Raw genomic sequence first — 20,000 nt, forward strand, 5'->3', positions numbered from 1 at the left:
CTCTCACATAGGTTTTGCCAGCTTTGGCTTCACATCTGCAGAGATGAGAAGAGATTGTCTATGCATTCAGCAGGACACTTGCTAAGCTTTGTACCTTTCTTTGGAACTGAGGAAAGGAAAAAGATGCTGACTCTGCCTACCAGCCATAAGGCCACGTGCCTCATCTCCTTCAGGACTCACATGTTTATACCTTGCTTTCAGAAACAGCCTTTTTGTGCACACTGTTATGCCTGAGCTATGGACAAATAAGGACATTTCTGATCAGGAACTCCAAACATTCTTCCATTTCTAGCCCACAGAGTTAAAATCTGCAAAGAGCCAAAGGAAAAACAGCTGCAGAATCACCCTTCTTTCACAACACTCTGCTTTTAACAAGGCAGAAAATCTTGAAAAGCAGGAAGCTGGGAACACGTGGACACTGTAGATGTTTGTGCACTGTGGCAGCCACTGTTCCTGCAGTATCAGCACCTTTCCTGCCACTCTTGGGAGTTATTTCTTACTGAAATATTACTCCAATTTGTGTCAGCTTTATTCTGTAAGAGAATGATCTCATGATCATGTTTTCGTGTTCAGCTGACAAACCTGAGACAGTAAAAGATGATATATAAACATTAACATACAATGGTAGCATAGGAACTACCTCCAATCAATCCTGCCAGAATCCAAGTTCCTGACTACACTTTCACTTAGTGAAACTGTATGGTAATAAGGAATTCTAGTGCTGTGTCTGCAACAGGAATTCTGTATTTAAATTGCACACCCTTCAAGATATGTCTGCTGGGACATCATCATAGACAAGAAGCATTAGGAGTGTGAGGGCCTGTTTTTTTAACAGGGAAATAATTGCAAGGGACATGATCAAAGTGCCTTGGTGAACAAAAATGAAGAAATTTGCACTAAAGCTGTTTAAAAGAAAAAAAAATCATTCTAATTTCCTTCTCGAAAGACAAGCCAATGCTTTGGCATTTTTTTCCTGAAAGGATGTTATTTCAAAGCTTCTATCTTATACTTAAACAAACCTTAAAGAAGAAAATTTAACTGAAACTCACCTGCACAGCCAGTGATTGTATAAACTGTCACTTTTACATCATCTACATGGGTTTAGTTGATCTTTTAGGAGAATCCTGAATGGAGTGAGACAGCCTCAAGACACGAATAGGAGCACTACAAACCTGCAAGCACACACCTCTCTGCTCTGTCAACTCCTCTATATCAATCAGACAGAAAACTGCAAGAGGATAACTCAGTATTATCAAACTGTAAGTGACTGTGTAAATAACTACAGAAAAGATCAAACCTTACCGGAATTACATCTGGTTTTATGGAGCCTTTTACGTGGTAAAAATACTCTTTTGCCAAAGTAATCCTGCCCCCATACTGAATCAGCCTCTGTTGCCAGGGGATGAGTTATTTTTCCATGTCTGCAATGCCTTCAAGCACAAGTAGTGCCACTGAAGTATTTGAGACTGGCCCTTTTCACTTCTGTCTCAAAGGGGGAAGGCTCTCCAAGGAAAGTGCCTATTAAAGATTAAGCATAAGCATGTGCTGCTGTGACTGTACCTCAGAAGATGGGATTGATCTATCCTGGATCTAAATCTGGATATCCCACTAGCTTCAGCAGAGTACAGCTGCAAGGAGCAGACTGTCCCACCGAAAGAGATACAAGATTCATAACCCACTTAATGCATCCTTACTGATACACAGAGCTGAAATTCTGATGAATGAAGCTGATTTTTGGAGTGCTTGAAAGGACACTGCTAAAATCATTACAAGGTTTTTCCTTTAAAAAGTCTTTTCTTATTGTACAAGTTCTAAACTGTGATGTCCTTCTGGTTCATACCTTTTAGATTTTTTTCAGTGTTGACTTAAAACTGTTCTCCCTGTTTCTGATTGTTTTATCAAGAGATTGTCCTAAAGGCAAACAAGGTACAAGAAACTAAAGCTCCAGAAAAGCTACCGATTTGGAACAAATAATTTAAGGAATTCATAGACTGAAAACATTCGGATAACTCTTGGGGTCTGAGTGCAATTTCTGACCCAGCCTGGTAGTGTTGCATGCTTTGCTGTTTAGCTGTGTTAAAATCCTGTTTGGGTAAAGGGATCCATGTCATGTAAAGTTTGGAGCCGTTCGTTGAATAAACTGAAACACAATAAACAGATAAGTGCTACAAAAAGGCTTAAATCTCCTCAGACACTGCAGAAGTTACATAACTGCCCTCATTGGGAGGATGTTTGTGTGGGGACAGCAAGAACAGTGAACCACAGCATTCTGTCACCTTCCTTTTTATTGTCTTATCTCTATCCAGCCCCCTGGAGTACAGGGGAGGAATAGAAAGCATCTGCTTGCAAAGCCACATATTCCAAAGAAAATATTCCATTTCAGAAAACTAGTGGCAGGAGACTTCATACAAGTGTAGGACAATAAGGCAGAGCTCAAATCTTTTTCCTGCACAGCACCATTTAGTTAAGAAAATCCATGGAATCACTAAGGAATTTCTACTGTATCAAGTATTGCAAAGATTTCTGAAAAGGTACAGCAAAAGTAGGCAGAAGATGCAGATTACAAACAACTCACAGAACAGAGGGGAGTTTATTACAGTGTTTTACAAGAGCTCTTCTTCCTCTCCCTCACTCCCAGGAATTACTGTAGGAAGCTTGGGTTTGAAGGCAACATGAAGTGGAACAGCTTTTTACACTACACTGCTCTCCACGAGGAGATGAACCCTCTTCCCTGTGCTCTAGTTCTCAATAGGTGCTTCCATATATAGTTTTTCCAGCAGTTTGTCATAACAGCTCGAGAGGCTGGGGAAGTGCTAAGCCACTCCTGAAACAATCCTCTCTTTCAGCCCTGGCCTTGGGAAAGAGAGCTGTGATCTCCATTCTGGCTTTGTCTCTCACAAGAGACAGAAAGAGAAAATAAACAGTTTTGAAAGACATAAGTGATTAGTACCAGTTTTCAGACTGAAACATATGGTACCACCATGTCACAGGGCCTGTCTGATGTCCTGTCTCATCCTAACAGAGCTGGTCTAAGTCAGATCAAATGTCCTTGTGAAAGCTGCAAGATGCCTCTTTATTATGATGCACCTTCAAAGCAGATCCAGTGCTTGGGTCCTTCAGATGTTACAGGAATGCTCGTGTTATGCAAATACTAAACAGTTCTTAAAAAAATATATATATACTTGATGTAACAACTGACAACAGTTAATTTACTACCTATAGGTATTTAAACACAGAAATTTAAACAGCTTTCATTCCTGATCTCCTGGATCAGGACCCTTTCTACAGTTAACACTCTGTCCAACAGCACCTCCCACTCCACATGAACACAAACTCCTAGAGCAACAGGCACAGATGAAAACTTAAAAAAAAATAATAAAAAAAATAACCAAGATGAACAGAAAAAAACATCTCACTTCAAGCAGCTTTATAATGCAGGAGTCTGATTAAAGTGGAGATAGTAAAACAGGCAGCAAGACCGAGATGTGACAGTCATTTTACCTCTGCTCACATGACTGCATCGAAGGCACACCGATGACCTTTGAGCCAGTTCAGAAGCTGTCCTTTTATCTGTGAAAGTTCAAGTCAATTGTGCTTTGAATAAATACTTCTCTGTAGTTACACTTGAACTGCTGCATTATATACTAGAAATACAGAAAGTGTCCATGCACAGCCCTGAAGCACTTGGAGTTTTAGCCCTTGCCAGGTGAACTCATGGGTCACAGAGGTCGGAGGCATCACCAGCACACAGAGATGGCAGGCACACTCCCACAGAGACACAGCATCCAGAGAGCCCACTGGCCAGACGGAGAACCGGAATGGAAGAAGGATGGAAAGCAAAACTTGCTTGCAGGAGTTCAGCATTCAAGGCTACAACTGCAGAACCCCCACCTATCAAGCTACTGTGGTCCTAGCAGAGGCTCCTGCCAGTTACAAGTTCCCTACTTGGAGTTCACGGCTGGATTCTAACAGGACTCTTCAAGGAATAGTTCAGAGAGCAGCTGAGCTAGTTATTAGTCATTTGCCTTGTTCATTTATGGTTGTCACTGTGTTCATTCCTAAAAATCCCTCCCTTAAGCTGTAACAGAAAAAAAAAATTAAAAATCCAGTGCTTAAGACAGAGACCAGCAACTGAATTTTGTAAGGCTTTGGGCTGACTCTTGCTGGAGCACAGCACTGCTTGTAACCAATGGGCTTCCCAGTGCCCTCAGCACTCTCAGTACAACAAAAGCTGTACAGATCACAGCAACCCTGAGGTAATAAAAGTATAAAGGAAGAGATGGAATAAATGTGAGATATGTACAATAATCTTGCCACCTAGAAGAGATTCTGAGAAGGACACTCTTGCTAATTACACAACAGGAGCAGCAGTGGAAAAAAAATAAGAGTCAGTATATTTGTGGTTTTCCTTTGTTTTACACACACACTCCCCTTAATTGGTATCCGTGCAGGCTTCCCTGCAGAACTGTCACTAGTGTTAAAAATCAGATCTTTATAGTCTGTCTTTCTGTCTGTACAAAGTGCAGTTGGAATTGATTTTGATCTCCCAAACTGGTTGCAGAAAGGAAAGTCTTCCTCTCCCTTCCATCTAGGTCACCCCATCCTAGTTCCCCTCCCTCCTAAGAAGTTTGTAAGAGTTAAAAGCCCTAATTAAACATGATCCACTTGAGATTAGTTTTGTCATCTTCTTCCAAAAAAGAAAAACCCGAAAAAAAAAAAGGCAAAAAAACCAGAACACACAATCAACGCCTCACCCGCCCCAAAAACAATAGTTCCATTTAAAAAAATAAATAAATAGTGTGTATATTTCATGCTGAAAAAAAAAAAAAAAAAAAGTCACAGAAAGGATTCATTTTTGGTTTTCCCTCCCCCGAACACGACACCAGGCATTTCCTCCCCCCTCCCCTGACGTAGACAGGATGGTACATTCGACCGGCAATGTGCATCTGTGTTGGAAATGAGCTTCTACTCCTGCACGGTCCCACATGCATCAGGGAGCAATCCAGCTTAGCTGCTAAAGCAGAGCAAAGGCTTTCAGGTTTTTGGGTATGGTCCCTGCCTGTTCCTTTGGTCCGTCTGTTTAAAGGCTCCTTTGCTGCTCCCAGGTCTCTGCTCTTGTCTGTCTCCGTTAAAACTCTGGTCCTGCGTTCCCGCGTCACTGGAGCTTCGTTCCCAGCTTGCGCTGTCTGTTCCTGCAACGACAACACGGGGGGACAGGTGAGACAGGGGACACCACCACTATTGGGGATAAAACCAACCAAACCAGTGGGAAGAGACAGGAGGATTAAAGGAAGGCCCTGCTGAGCTCCACACAAAACTACAGCTGCGCCCGACATACCCTACAGAGAGATCAGCCCTTCCCAGTCCTAAACATCCACCCCATCTCCAGTGTACACAACATTATAAACAACTGCCTGCAAACACCAGAGAGCTGAAATAATGCTTATATGAAACATTCTTAAGTCCCACACTCCCCAAATTCACCTCTCAGATGCAGCTGTTAACCCACAACTTGGTATTTTTCTTTACTCTGTGCTATTGTACCCACGGCAGCGGCTACGTATCAGAAAATTAATTAATAACTGTATCTAACAAGTCAAACCAGCAACAGCTCCTCCATCCCCCAACAAAACTCACCTTGCTTCTGCTCTCGTGACTGTGTACTCAAACCACAGGATGTTGGGAATGAGGCTGGTGTCTCGGATTAAAAAGAACTCTGAAATTGGCCTGAAAACAGACAAGGTGGGGGAAAGGGGGAAATAATTAGACTTTCTCCACCATGATTTTGATTTAACAAAAAACCAACCAAAACAAAAAGAAAAAGGCACAAAATATGCTCCAGAATTAACGGTACTATCCTATCACTTCAGGCTGGGAAAAGGATTCTTTATTACATTTAATCAAAAGCTCTTTTCTTCCCTTATAGAGTATTTCCAGTCTATATCACATGTAAATGGCTTTGCAATTTTACTAGGTCATTAGACATTCATTAAGAAAGGTCTGTTCTGCTTGCAAAGCTCCTCCAGCACTCTGCCACACCTCTCAGCTTTAGCAGGGCTTTAGAAACCTAGCAGTTGATTAAATTCCCTCTCTTCCCCACCCTTAAATCAAGGACATATGATCCTTTGTATAAGCATGCACAAGAAAACATGGAGAAACAAGTAGGTTACACAACAGTCAGTATGCAAAACTGGGACAGAGCCCAGGAATTCTCATTTCTAACATCTGTAACAAGCCTGCACAGAATAAAGAGCCTTACCACGCAGCTATCCTCGGGAAGAGAGGAGTTAGGATCTCTTGTGTGAAGGCAAACCAGGCTATGGCCATAATGCTTCCTGCCACACCTCCATATAGGACTTGGCTCCAGGTGTGGTAAAGCAAATAAACCCTGCAGTGGAAGAGAAGAGTCATCAGAGAGGCTTTAAAACAAGAGGAGGCAAGACTTGAGAGCTGAGGTTCCACTGGATTCGCAGATGCTGTGAGTGAATTATCCTGCAGATGTTAAAAGTGGGTATCTTTTTTCAGAAAAAGCTGGCAAAAATACTGGGGGAAAAAACCTGGGAAAAACTCTTCCCTGCTACAGCAGTTTCAGCTTAGAGCACATCTACTTTGAGCTTAACTCAATAACACTCCACATTCTTCTTCATCTATCCTGATCAGGTGAGGAACTGTTACTGTTGGTTCCTCCCCAGGAGACTTCCAAAGCCAGTAACAAGGTAAGTCCCCTCCAAGCCACCAAAGCTGGGGCTTGAAGGCTTTTAAGAACATGGACAACATTTCTGCTGTGATTTTGGTGCTCTCCAACATAACAGGCACAAAGGCTGCACAGCCAGTGTGCTCACTGGGACTGCAGCCATCCAGAAAGCTGCACTGTTTGCCTGCTATCTGTGTGCACAAGCTACATTCAAAATTCTTTTCACCCATATATCACAAAGCATTATGATCATCTTATCTGACCCTCTGCCTAGCACAGGCCACTTGATTTCCTCCGATTTTTTTTTTTAATTAGACTACATACCTGCTATGAATTTAAAATAATCAGCAATAAGGAATCAGCTGTAGTGTACAGTCAACTGTGCCAACAGGTAATTACTTTCCTGTGAAAGACATGGCCCTATTTCTAGCTTGAATTTGTCTGTTTTCCAATTACTGGAGCTCACTTGATATTTGTGGTGCGTGCATACAATTGTTTTTTTAAATCCACTAAAGGGGGAAAAAAAACATGATCAAAGTTTTGTTTTCTTTATTCATCTTAATACAAATCTTGCAAGTCAAACAGCTATAAATGTTTTGATTAACTAATGCTCAAGCAAAACAATCAGATTGATCAACTGTAGCAATCCACGTGCTGCAGAGGCTGCTGTGCCAAGGCATGGGGCAATGATTCCACGATTAGTGCTGGAAAGAGGGTGAGGCAGTGAGGCTGGAGCACGGGAATGGAGCCCATAAGGAATTGGTTCAAGCTCAGCTGATTTGGGGGTTTATAAATGCTTCTGTGAAGCACCACACATGCAGCACCTTTGCTTACTGGAAGGGTCTCGTGGCAAAAAAGCGACTTCCATAAAGGTCCGACTTGTACAGCGCAGTCGAGAATCAGGTCAGAAAAGCAGGATAAGGAATGACAGGGCTGTGACAGGCCACGGGACTGTATGAGAGCATAAGACAAACAGTTGCTCCATACCTACTATATGAGACTAGCAAAGCCACTGTGACGAGGCAGATGGACAGCACATGTCGCCATAGTAAATCCAGAAACCTCGCATTGTTTGTTTGGTGCATTCTGAAAGAGATGGAGAGCCATTAGCACAGGGCAGGGAGCTGAGCAGGCCTTACCTCTGTCCTCACTCCCTCAGGAACCCTAGGAAAGCCCTACTCCAGTGGGGCCATGGGCAGCTCAACCCCATCCCAGCAGCAACCTGTCCCACGGCAGCAGTTACAGAGCAGCCAGAGAGCCACTCGTGTGTCTCTCCAGCTGTCAACAGGGATTGCTGTGATGGAAGGCAGAATGCTCACAGTTACTGCAACTGGTGTGAGAGGCACATGCTGAGCATATGCAACAGGGAGCCAAGACATCAGAGTCCCTCCATCACCCACAGAGCCAGGAGGGACTGTGAGTTTTGTCTTCCTCCACACGTGGAGCCACAAGGCAGAGCCACGCCCCAGCAGGAACCTCAGGAAAGCAGAGCACAGCATGTAAACCCAGTCCTTGCAAAGGGAGGTGAACTGAAAGGTCATGCAAGTGGGCAACAGATATTACCTAAAAGATTGCAGATGACCCCACTGACAAACTGAGTAGACACATGAGAAAGCAGCTCTTCTTTCCTCCTCCCTATTCTACCCCTCTTCCCTCACAGTGGGGGACCATCATAGCTTAAAAAAAGAAAACTGGGAGACCTGTACCCCAACAGGTAAAAGGAGGCCCACCCACACCCTCCAGTTTTCAGCCTTGGTAACTCCAGCCCTCCATTCAGATGGAGACAGACATGCTCCATCCACCCAGGCCACAGTAAATTGTGCAGGGCCTCAGATCTAATTCCTTTATCCCACTCAAGTGGCACTCAGCAAGGGAGACACACATTTCAGGTGTTTCAACATATTAACAGCCAAAACCTGACATGGAATTTTTACCTTAAATAAAGGAACAGAAAGGAATAGACAGAGAAAAACCACATGAATTGGGAGTGGCTGGACGGCATCCCATATTTTGTGGTCACTGTTGAATGGGCTTCTGGGAAGAGAAGAAGAAAGAGTATGGTCAAGGTCTACTCTGTACCCAGCAGCTGGAACACTCCAGATGCGAAGCCAGAACACTCTGCTGGAATATCTGCACACAGTTCACAGGACACATCCCTGCTCAGATGGCTCTACCAGCCTTCTTACATCCAAACATCCACAACCAACATGAGGCAAAGGGGAAAATACCCTCCAACCCCTCACAGTCAGCATTCCACTCAGAACTCCACTGACACCACCCCACCCACGGTCCATTCCCTACCTTCACACGGCCGAGGCTCCCGGATTACATTTTTTATTAACCAGTTCACTCCCTCGTTGAACACCAGCCCTCCCAAGAAAGAGATCTGTGAAGGCAAGACAGCTCTGTCACCCCCTCTAAAAGACCCTTCCACTTACCAGGCTCTCTCTGTTGACAAAACCCCAAATGTTATGTTTCTAATTTTCTTTTTTGACTACTAGAGTCAAAACAGCTTCCAAATTCACTATGTGAGGAAGGAAAGCACTTATTTTTCAGCTCACTTTGTGTATTTGGCAACACTTTGTGCATATGCAGCTTTTCAGCAGATGACACAGAATGAGACACAAATGACACTGTACAGCACTTCTGCCAGGACACTTCCACCAGCAAGTGTAGAAAGTGGCATTTTTTAAACAGGGCAGGTTTTTGGGGATTGGCTTTTCTGGATGACCAACAGGGGGAGTGCAGACACTGTTATTTGGGTAAATAGCTTAAAATAAAGGTGACTTTTTAGGCTTTCTGTCTTTTCCCTCTATGCCTATTTTCATCTTGCTGTCTTCAGTTCAAAATTGATTCACATTCTGAGCTAAGCCAGACTGGTAGCATTTATTTTTACTCTTTAATTCCACAGCCCATACACCTTCCCTAAATTAGTTCTGCTGCTGTGATCAGATTCCCAGCTGGTGATGACACTCTGCCTCCTTAACACTCAGTCCCATTCCAGATGACAAAGGAATTTTTCACTCCCATATCCTGAGCCCCGGGTCAGGCAGTGTCTCTCTCCAGCTCAATGGTGACTTCCCACACAAAGAACCGGGAATCAACCTCCACAGTTGTCTCCTTACCAACACCTAACAACTCCCTGTATAAACCCAGAAATCTGTGCAAGAGTTACTCCAGCTCATTCTCTCTTTTGGGTCAACAAGAGACTTTTGGGTTGCCAAAACTTAACAGCTGCCTTTCCCAGTCAGAAGGCCCATTCCCAGGTCCCTGAAGCCACTGGTTCCCATGACACTGTGGCCCTGGATTAGAAATCTGCTGTCAAAACCCTTTCAGTGGCCCCTATTTTATCTGTTTACTGAGGGTAAATGTTACAAGAGGTTTATACAGAATTTATCCATGACAGTGATTCCCAACTACCTTTCAGAGCAGACAGAAAGTATTATATGTTACAAGAATTCGGACAGAAGAAAGCCTCTTCAGTCCCTGGTATTCAATTCACAGTTGAGAAGCAGCCCTTAAAGACAGATCCACTCCCCTGGGAATCTATAGGTTTTATTTTGTATCCCCTTTTCCATCTCAGTAGTTCTAAGAAAGTACATCCTCCTGAGTTACACACACCATTTCCCACATATGCTGCCCAGCCTGCAGGAACCTACTAAGTGCTATGATCCTACTGGATCTTGGGAGTGTTCCCACTCTGCAAACAGCATTCTTTACTTCCTCAGACATCTCCCTTGATGGTTTTGGACAGATCATGTACAAAACACACCACAGAGCAACAGAGAAATCAGCAAAGGCTGAGCAGCCTTTTAACCTGGTACTGGTGCTAAGTGTCTCCTGCTGTTCTGTGACAGGAAGATGCCTTACCTAGGCTTGCACTTTAAAGAGAGAAAAATAAGTGTGAACACAGCAGCACCAGGTGACAAAGGAAGAGGCTTTAGTCATAAGGAGAGGCTGGGAAGGGAGAGAAGGACTCACCGTGTGAAGCTCTCTCTTGAATATGATGAGTGTTACAAAGCCAACAATAATGAATATTGGACCAAGACTCAAATAAGCTAAAAGCTGACCAGAGAAATCACCTGGGGAAACAAATAAGAGACACAAATCAGTTTGAACTTCACAGGTAACTTGCCTGCCACCAGAGCATGGCTCAGCTGGAGCCCTGGATCACTGGGAGCAGAGGGGTAAACCCAGGTTGCAGAGTGACCCGGAGGAGCTGAGGCAAGGAGACAGCAGTGCTCATCACATGCAGGCTCAAAATCAGGGATGAGAGGAGCCTGGCATCCTTCAGCAGAGTTTGCTGCCACCTACTTTACAACAATGACCACAGGTGTGGGCCCAGAGTCACTTTAATCCAGCATAAGCACAGGATGCTGCAAAAGAGGCAGCATCTTTCCCTTCCCCTTATTCATTTTGCCTCCCTGTGCCAGCAATTACCAGCAAACACTCCCCAAACAAATCCTTTCCCGTTCCCTTACTAAAATGGGTTCGTTTTCAGCTGGATCAGCTTCCTAATCTGTCTCACCATGTGTCTGCACGAACACTAGCATTAGCAAAATGGGGAGGAAATAAAAAGCTAAACATAGCAGGAGATAACAGGGAAATAAAGGAGACTCTGCCTTTTTAACCAGTAGCCCACTTGTACAACACAGAAGGGGCTTTGAGCCTCCAAACCAAATAACTAATGGTCTAGTTGTCCCCGAGGGAGGATCAGGGAGCAGCAATGAGACCTTGTAAGAGGTCATAAGATCCCTCAAAAACTTCATCCTGAATGATCCCAGACACAGAAGTGGGCAGCAACAGTAAAGAGCAGCTGTGTGTTTAGATCCATGTTTCTCTTGCCTCTCTTCCCAGAAAAGGGACACACACAGAAGCATTTTGAGAGAAGATGGCAGCATGAATTCCAGGCAAACACAAGAATACAGTAATTTTGCTCCAAGATCAGCAATTCATATCAGAAGAGTGAGAACTGTCTACCTGAGAATCTCTAAAGATAGAAATCACCACAAACCCACTGTATGAACCCAGTGAGTAACCAAAGACATGGGTACTTTGTGTACTGGTTCTGAGACCAGATCCTCTCCATCCCATCACTAAACACAAAAGGATCAGCCTCCACACAAATTTATCCTTCCTCTCTCCTCTCTAAAGGAAACAGGATGCCTCTGCAAGGCTGAGCATTGGACTCATTCCTAGATCAATTCCACTGCAAGATACTGAGTCTCCCCAGCCCACGCACCCACATTTTAAAGCAGCACTTGGCAGAAAGGACTTTAACCTCAGCCTCTCAGTGCTGGGACTGATAAAGAAGTTATTGCCCTGCTACAACAAAGTTCATGCTGCTGATGTTATTGCCACATAGCTGTGGCTACACCAGGTACAGTGCACGGAAGCCTCTGGAATCCCAGACTGTAGGTTAGATTTGGGAACCAGCAACAGCATCAGCAAGGATTACTAGCAGGAGTGTTAGTCTGCACCAGTGAAATTAGGAAGATTTGGAGGACAAAATTCCCAAGCACACTGAGCTTTCACTGAAGTGAGGTTCTATTTTGGTTTTAACCTGAAAAGCATGGGAAGACTCTGAATTTGAAACTTTTCCTGCACCATATGGCAGGTTTGCCTCACATCAGGTGGGTTCCAAATGCTTCCAAAGCAGAACAGCAACGGATTGTGGCAGCACAAAGAGGATGCGACAGGATCAGTTACCTGGCAATTGAAAATCAAGCCCCTTATGGTTTTACATAAATCAGAAACTCTCAACAAAATCAATCCTGTCTTCAAGGAATTCATGAGACAAGGCACCAGACAATCAAATTACCCCAGAAGCCTTAGGAATACTTTCCAATAGTCTCACTTCCAGCATTATCAACTGAAAGAGAGCTCATCATCAAGGAATCACCACGTTTCAGATCATTCACTCTGTTAACCCACAGTACATAAAAACTCAGCACTTCCAGACTAGAAGCCGTAATTTTGTCAAGTAGAAACCAAACTAGATAATTTATCTTCTTGGGGGGTTCTATTTCTTGTGCAGATGGTGGAGGAATACTTAAGCAAGTAGTCTTTTAATTTAAATAGGACCAGCACTACCAAATGCATGATCCTCTGTTATGTCACATGATAACATTCCCAATAAATCAAACCACCCAGACTGCACAACTCCCATTGATTCTGAACACCTGCTTCTCCAACTCTGCCTGAAAACACCCTGGACAACTGGGAAAATGGGAATCTTTTCTGTCATTCTGCAGAGAAAAGGTCTGGCCACGTTTCTCTCCTTAAATTTGTCCAGTGTGAGAAGAGATCCAGAAAGTCCCAGAGTGCAGAACCAGAAACCATCACTCCCAGATGCTGCCTGCAAGCACCAAGTCCTTTATCAACCTTAACACAAAAGCTCCTCAAACATTTCAGGTGTCCATTTAGAGCAGAACAGATAGCATTAATCATACTTCATATCACTGGAGCTAACAGCAATTAAACAGGCACATCCTGAAGCCACTTTTTCTAGGGGAGGAGGCAGATAAATAGCTGAGCAGTATCTGAAGGAGCTACACCAGCAGCCCACAAATGCCTCGCTGGATCAGCAGCTCCAGGCAGAGCTGCATTAACTAAACCAGCTCCGAAATGAGTGGAAATCCCCAGTGAAGGAGGCAGAGTGAGCTCTGAGAGAAAGGCCAGCGCTGATCACCGCACAGAGCTCCGGGGGCCTCCCAGCCTGATTACTGTCACTCCCATCTCCTCTCACGCTCCAGTGCGCTCCCAGACTTATTCCCAGGGAAAGGAGACGTGCAGGAGAGCCACGGTTTGAAGTCCAGTAAGATCTAGCAAGCAGCAACCCCCCCTCTTTTTTTATAAAGATTAATTTTCCTTTATTTTACTAAGCTTGGGAATTTTAAAGCAGTTCCTCCAACCGCTAAGAACAGAGACAAAACCTCTGCAAAAATGCAAAAGGACAATCTATTTCATATATACCTTGGGGTTTGTTTAGTTTTAAATTCTGCTTTTTTTAAAGCCCAGCCTTCCCTGGACATCCTTTTGGGAGCTCCAAAAGCAAAAATACAGAAGGCAATAGCTCATTTTTGGGCAGCCAAGAGATAAATACGTGCAGCACTATACATAGCTCAGACACACAAGGCTATTTTTTTCAGCCTTCATTCAGCATCTACTTCTGCTCCAATTCAACATTTTACCCAGCATTCTTTCAGTGGAAATATCCGAGCTCCACCACATCAGCCTAACCTGTATGGGATGTAAAAATGTGAATCAACAGCCCCCAAACCACATCCTACCACAAGATTGAGCTTTGCCACCACCACTTCCTATTGAAGCATCTATTTGTGGCCCTGCTGCTTGGTCGTGTGTTCTTGGCCAAGTGCATGTGTGCAAGCTGCACAGACAACACGCAGTGTATGTGTGTCATGGGCATTTACATCACTAAATATTCATGCTCTAAGAGAGCCATTTCCTCAGCTTGCACATGTGGGACAGCGAAAATATCTTCAGGAGGCTTCAAATTATGGCATAAAGGCAGGAATCAGACATAACTTCTGCAGGGGGATTAAACATAAACCTCTGCATTAAAGCAGCCAAACAGGAGTGGGATCTGCTTCTTCCAACAGATACTGCTCAGCTATGGAATGAGCCCTGACTTGTGAGCTCCCACCCTGCACAGAATCACAGGAGGGTTATCAGAACAAACATTCCTATAGGAACAGCACGTGCTGACACTGAACAGCAACACAAACTGCTGAGCCAAGGCACCCACACAGCCCCAGCACCTTTGCTCTGATGCACCTCTTCACCTCTGCACACCAGCCCCTCCAGCTCTGCCTGGCTGTAGGAAATAACCTGGGCAACTCTGGAAGTGGGAAGATTCCCTGTCATTCTGCAGAGAAAAGGTCTGATCAGGTTTGTCTCCTTAAAGAATTTGTCCAGTGTGAGAAGAGGAGGTCCAGAAAGTCCCAGAGCTTTAAGAATCCCAGCTGCACTGAAGAGAGGAAGTTTTTTTCTTTTCTCCAAATAGTAATTAAAAAACCCAAACAAACCAGGAACTCAGTGTTTCTCCAGTGAAACTCACCCTACAGACAGGAAGTTCCTGAAGATGAGTTTTAAGCCTGCAGCACAAAGTCATCCCATGCAAAGCAATGAATACGGGAAAAAACAACCCTAATTATACACATGACATGACAGGATTTAGTTCAGTTGTTATCAAACAAAATCCCTCAGACTCAGTGTGAGCCAATACCTTCAGAGTAGCATCCAGTGCTCTGCAGCAGTGAAAAAGGCAAGAAGAACGTTTTTAAGAGCAAAACAGAAGTTACTGTTACAGCACTACAAAAATTTATTATGCAATTCTGGTGTCACAGCTAAAAAGGGAGAGCACACACAGGGAAGGCAAATTGAAAGAGGACAAAGATAAGTATGTGACAGCAGCCATTCAGAAAACATCAAATAACTCAGATTTTCAGCTCGAAAAGGAAAGCAGGGAATGTAACAGTTCCATAAAGTCATGAATTATATGGAGAAATGGACAGCAAACAATTGTTACCTCTCACTGCACATGAGAAGGAGAGCGTTTGATGGAATTACTGAGAAGTGGACTTAGAAAAGAAACAACAACCACATTAAGCTGCAAAGCTCAGTGCCAAAGATACTGTGAGATCCAAAGCGGAAATGGATTCAAAGAGCAATTAGACATACAGCTTTTATACATCCATCAAAGGACTTAACAGTCCTGATGCAATCACCAGCTCATTACTGGAAGGACATACAGAAGAAGGATTGTTCCTGCCTACCTGCCAGCAACCCAGCACTGCCAGATCATCCCTTGGTCTCACCAAAGTACAGCTGCTGATAAGAAAAGCTTCAGGATCAAAAAATTCTGAAAGCAGCACCAGGATGACATTTTTCCAGGCTGCCCTCTGCAGCAGCATGCTTTAGCACACTCAAGCAGCACTGCCATGGCTGGTTTCTTCTCCCTGTGTTTGATCCTGACATTCCCTAAGGGCAGTATTTCAGCTCTCCAAGATCCCATTCCTCAGACCAGTCTGCAGTTGATTACCACAACGCTCATCCCTCGTTCCTCACTTATTTTGCTCAAAGTGGACATCACAGAAAGCCCTGGAGAGCTGTGCAGCCACACAAGCAGTAAGGATGGGTTTGATGTATCACTATTGACAAGGAAACACTAGATCAGGACAGGAAGGATCAGCACCCTTCTGGAGACACCTCTCCCCTTCACATTTACAAGAAGCAGCCCAAAACCAGGCTTTGTGTGGCAGGCACAAATCAGCAGTGACAGCTTTTTACCTGCTCACAGCGAGCGGGACTGTCACTCGTGGCAGATGAAAGCCGGGGTGGCAGCAGTTCTGTGCTGGAAGTCTTTAAAGACCTGAGATTTTAAGAGCTGGTTGCCACAGAGGCTCAGCAGCCTCGGGATCAGCCAAGAGCCAAAGCTTTTTGCCACACAGCAGTGCATGACATGCCAAGACAGCTTAATAATTTATGTTGGTAAAAGCAGGATCTATTTCTTGTTCTGACCCTCTCAGCAGCACGAGGCCACATTAACTCCACGGTGCTGAGCACGCTGCCAACATCATTATTTTATAAATATACATTATCTAGAAGCTTTATGGACCTGGACTTAAGCTGTACACAGGCAGAACGTAAACAGCTTTCTAAATAAAGTCAGAGCACTTTCCCCAAATCCAGGTAAAAGCATCAGACCTACCACCTTACTGCAAGTCATTTTTTCAGACCACAATGTAGTCTACCTAGACTTTAGTAAAGCCTTTGAAGCCATTTCCCACAGCATTCTCCTGCAGAACATCCATGGCTTGGGTGGTGCACTGTTCAGTGGGTAAAAAACTGGCTGATGGCTGGGCCCAGAGTGGTGGGGAATGGAGATAAATCCAGCAACACCCCTAAAACCAGGGGTGTTCCCCAGGGCTCAGTATTGGGGCAGGTTCTGTTTAATATCTTTATTAATGATCTGGATGAGGGGATGGAGAGCACTCTCAGGCAGTTCACAGATGACACCGAGTTGGGCAGGAATGTTGATCTGCTGGAGGGCAGGAAGGCTCTGCAGAGGGATCTGGACAGGCTGGATCCAGGGGTGAGACCAACTGTATGAGGCTTAACAAGGCCAAGTGCTGGGTCCTGCACCTGGATCACAACAACCCCATGGAATACCCCAGTTTGGGGGAACAGTGGCTGGAAAGCTGGAAAAGGACCTGGGGGTGCTGTTTGACAGCAGCTGAACATTAGCCCAGCTATGCCCAGGTGGGCAAGAAGGCCAGTGGCACCTGGGTTGTACCAGCAATGGTGTGGGCACAGAATCAGGGCAGTGACCATCCCCCTGTGCTGAGCACTGGTGAGGCACCACCTCCAATCTTAGGGTCAGTTTTGGGCCCCTCACAACAAGACACTGAGGGGCTGGAGCATGTCCAGAGAAGGGATGGAGCTGGGGAAGGGTCTGGAGCACCAGGAGCGGCTGAGGGAGCTGGGGGGGCTCAGCCTGGAGAAAAGGAGGCTCAGGGGGGACCTTCTCACTCTCTGTAACTCCCTGAAGGGAAGGCAGAGCCAGGTGGGGGTCAGGTTGTGCTCCCAGGGAACAAGGGACAGGATGAGAGGAAACAGCCTCAAGTTGGGCCAGGAGAGATTCAGGTTGGATAGTCGGAAAAATTTCTTCATAGAAAGGGTTGTCCAGCCCTGTCACAGTGTCCATCCTCATCCACACATAACCCTCATCTCAGTGCTGATTTACCCTCCCCACAATCATCTCCTCCCTTTCCCTGTGTAAGACACTCTCAATGCAGAGAGAAAATAATTGAGTTATGTCACATTGCTCAAGATCTGACAGATAACCCTTGTGCAACAACTTCCACCACCTTCATTTCCCAAACCAATCCAACAAATGGAGCACAGAACGTGCTCTGTGTATTCTGCCAGGTTCAGATAAGGAGATGAGATACAGAGATGAATATATCAGTCCTACTGGGAAGATTATTCCCCATCTCCCCCAAACTGTAAAATTAACATATTTGAGGAGGGGGATGGCAGAAATGTGTACAGGGTGAAAGAAAATACAAGCCAGAAAAGGAAATGCCAGTACTTCACATAAAGTACCTCAGAAAACCACAAAACAGCCATGAGAGGGAGGGCCAAGAAATCTCCAGTGCCAGATCTTTTCAGTTGTCACATTTCAAGTCTCCTGGCTAAATGGGCACTTTCAACCCAGAAGATCCCTGAGCACTGTAGAAGCTTTAGGAATTGCACTACTGAGAGGAGCTTTCATCAGGAACTAAAATTCAGCTATCGAAACGGGACATACAGCAACACAATGCAAGTTAGGGGGGACTCACTGGGAGAACTGGAAATACTGAGAATAGTGTTAACACCAAAGTGGGATTTTGAGCACATGTTCAATACTAACACTCTGACACTTCATTTTTTTATTATCTACAAGCACTTAAAACCAGCAGAGCACAAAGCACCTGAAGAGGAGCTCCAAAGGACCACAGTTACTGATGAGACACCACTTATGCTGCTGCTCTCTGAACACAGACTGGTTCCTCTTGTACAGTGACAGATCAGGGATTCATCCCACCACAACCTGGGCCAGGCTGCTCTGGTGTGCAGCACCACAGGGATCCAGGGGCACAGGACCTTTATGGATCACACCTGTCCCAGCTGGAACAGCCCATCCTGTATTCAAGCACCCACCTGGACCCAAATCCACCTTGCTACAGGACACCCTGTGCCTGGAGTCCTCCAGGCATTTCCCTCAGCGCTCCCTGACTCCAGTGCTCCCAGAAAAGCCATCAAACCCACCTCGGGGACACAGCCACAGTGCCATTGCCTTGCCCCCAAACCCACCTGGCATCGGAGCCCACCTCAGGGCAGGGACCACCCTGTCACTGCCCCACTCCCAGCGCTGCCACCAGACCCACCTGGTAGCCAAGCCCACGTTGGGACAGTGACAACCTGCCACCCCCACTCCTCTCACAGCCCCCAGACCCACTGGTAGCCGAACCCACCCCGGGGACAGAGACCACACTGCCATGGCCCCGCTCCCTGGGGTGCCACGAGGCTGCCCAGAGCCCGCTGTCCCTGTGTCACAGCACGCCAGACCCCCAGCACGGGAGGCAGACACCGACCCCATCGCGCTGCTGAGGGGAGCGGCACAACGTGGGTGGGACCCTCGCCTCGAGGGCCGGGGGCTGCAGGGGGGGCCAGGAGGCGGTGTGGAGCGGGGAGGGCGGCACTGGAGGGCCGGGACGGAGCCGCCCCCTCCCCGGGCCCTTCCCCGGGCCCCCCCCTCGTAGCCCCCCAGCCCGGCGCCCCCCACCGCGCATGCGCAGCGCCGCTCCCGCCAGGCTCACAATCTGGCAGCGCGCCCCGCCGCCCCCCAGCGCGCACGCGCGCCCCGCCGCCCCAGCGCCGCGGCTCAATGGCTCACTATTTGGCAGCCGCGAGCCCGGCCCTCGGCGGCGCCGCGGGGCGGCGGGAGGGGCCCCGCCGCGGGCCGACAGGACGGCGCGGGGGCCCGGCGGGGGCGAAACGGAGCGTTACCTGCAGGGTACTCGACGTGAGTGAGGGAGACCGGCCGCCACGGCGCGGGCAGCGAGCACTCGCCGACTGCGGCCATCTTACCCGGATACCGGGCCGGGCCGCCGCGGCCAATCGGGGCGCGTTTAAGGGGCGGTGCGGCCAATGGGCGGGGGCGCGGGGAGCGGCGGGCCAATGGCGGCGCGCGGCAGGTGAGGCGCCGGCCAGCCCAGCGCCGCCCAATTAAACACCCGGCCCGGGCAGCGCCGCAGCCAATCGTTTGCCGGCACCGCTGCCCAGCAGGGGGCGGGCACAGGGAGGGGCGCAGCCAGTCGGAAGAAAGGCGGGCGGCAGAGCGCGTCGTCATTGGCCGGAGGGGCGGTGCGGATTAGCCAATCAGCGACTCGCACTGGCAGCTGCTCTCAGCCAATCAGCGGCGGTGCTGGCGCGGCGGGCGCGGGGCGCTGAGGCGGGGGCTCGGCGGGAAAATGGCCGGGCTGTGCTCCCTTTATAGCCCCGGCGGGGACAGCTCGGGCTTCCCTCACAGCCCTCACACCCCGGTGGGAACAGCCCCGGGTCCACTCACACCCAGGCGGGAACAGCCCGGGCTACCCTCACACCTCTCACATCCCCAGTGGGAAAAACCAGGGATCTCCTCGCATCCCCGGCGGGTCCCGCTCTGGGCTCCCCTCACACCCCTGAGGGGGACATGTCTGGGCCGGGCTCCCCTCACACTCCTCCTGCAGCCCCCTCA

The 20,000-nt window shown here is 47.0% G+C and overlaps 1 protein-coding gene across 1 annotated transcript; it reads right to left on the reverse strand.

Annotated features, from left to right (window-relative positions):
- Positions 1-4,374: 4,374 nt before the first annotated feature.
- Positions 4,375-19,371, reverse strand: DOLPP1 (dolichyldiphosphatase 1). The gene is made up of 8 exons (XM_032708036.1): positions 19,271-19,371; positions 10,676-10,776; positions 8,996-9,080; positions 8,629-8,728; positions 7,682-7,780; positions 6,260-6,388; positions 5,638-5,727; positions 4,375-5,192 (listed from the first exon to the last, which is right to left on the reverse strand). The coding sequence occupies exons 1-8, from the start codon at positions 19,344-19,346 to the stop codon at positions 5,156-5,158; spliced, it is 717 nt and encodes a 238-aa protein (XP_032563927.1). The 5' UTR covers positions 19,347-19,371; the 3' UTR covers positions 4,375-5,155.
- Positions 19,372-20,000: the final 629 nt, after the last annotated feature.

The sequence above is a fragment of the Chiroxiphia lanceolata genome, chromosome 21 (assembly GCF_009829145.1).
Source record: "Chiroxiphia lanceolata isolate bChiLan1 chromosome 21, bChiLan1.pri, whole genome shotgun sequence".
In the NCBI taxonomy this organism is placed as follows: domain Eukaryota; kingdom Metazoa; phylum Chordata; class Aves; order Passeriformes; family Pipridae; genus Chiroxiphia; species Chiroxiphia lanceolata.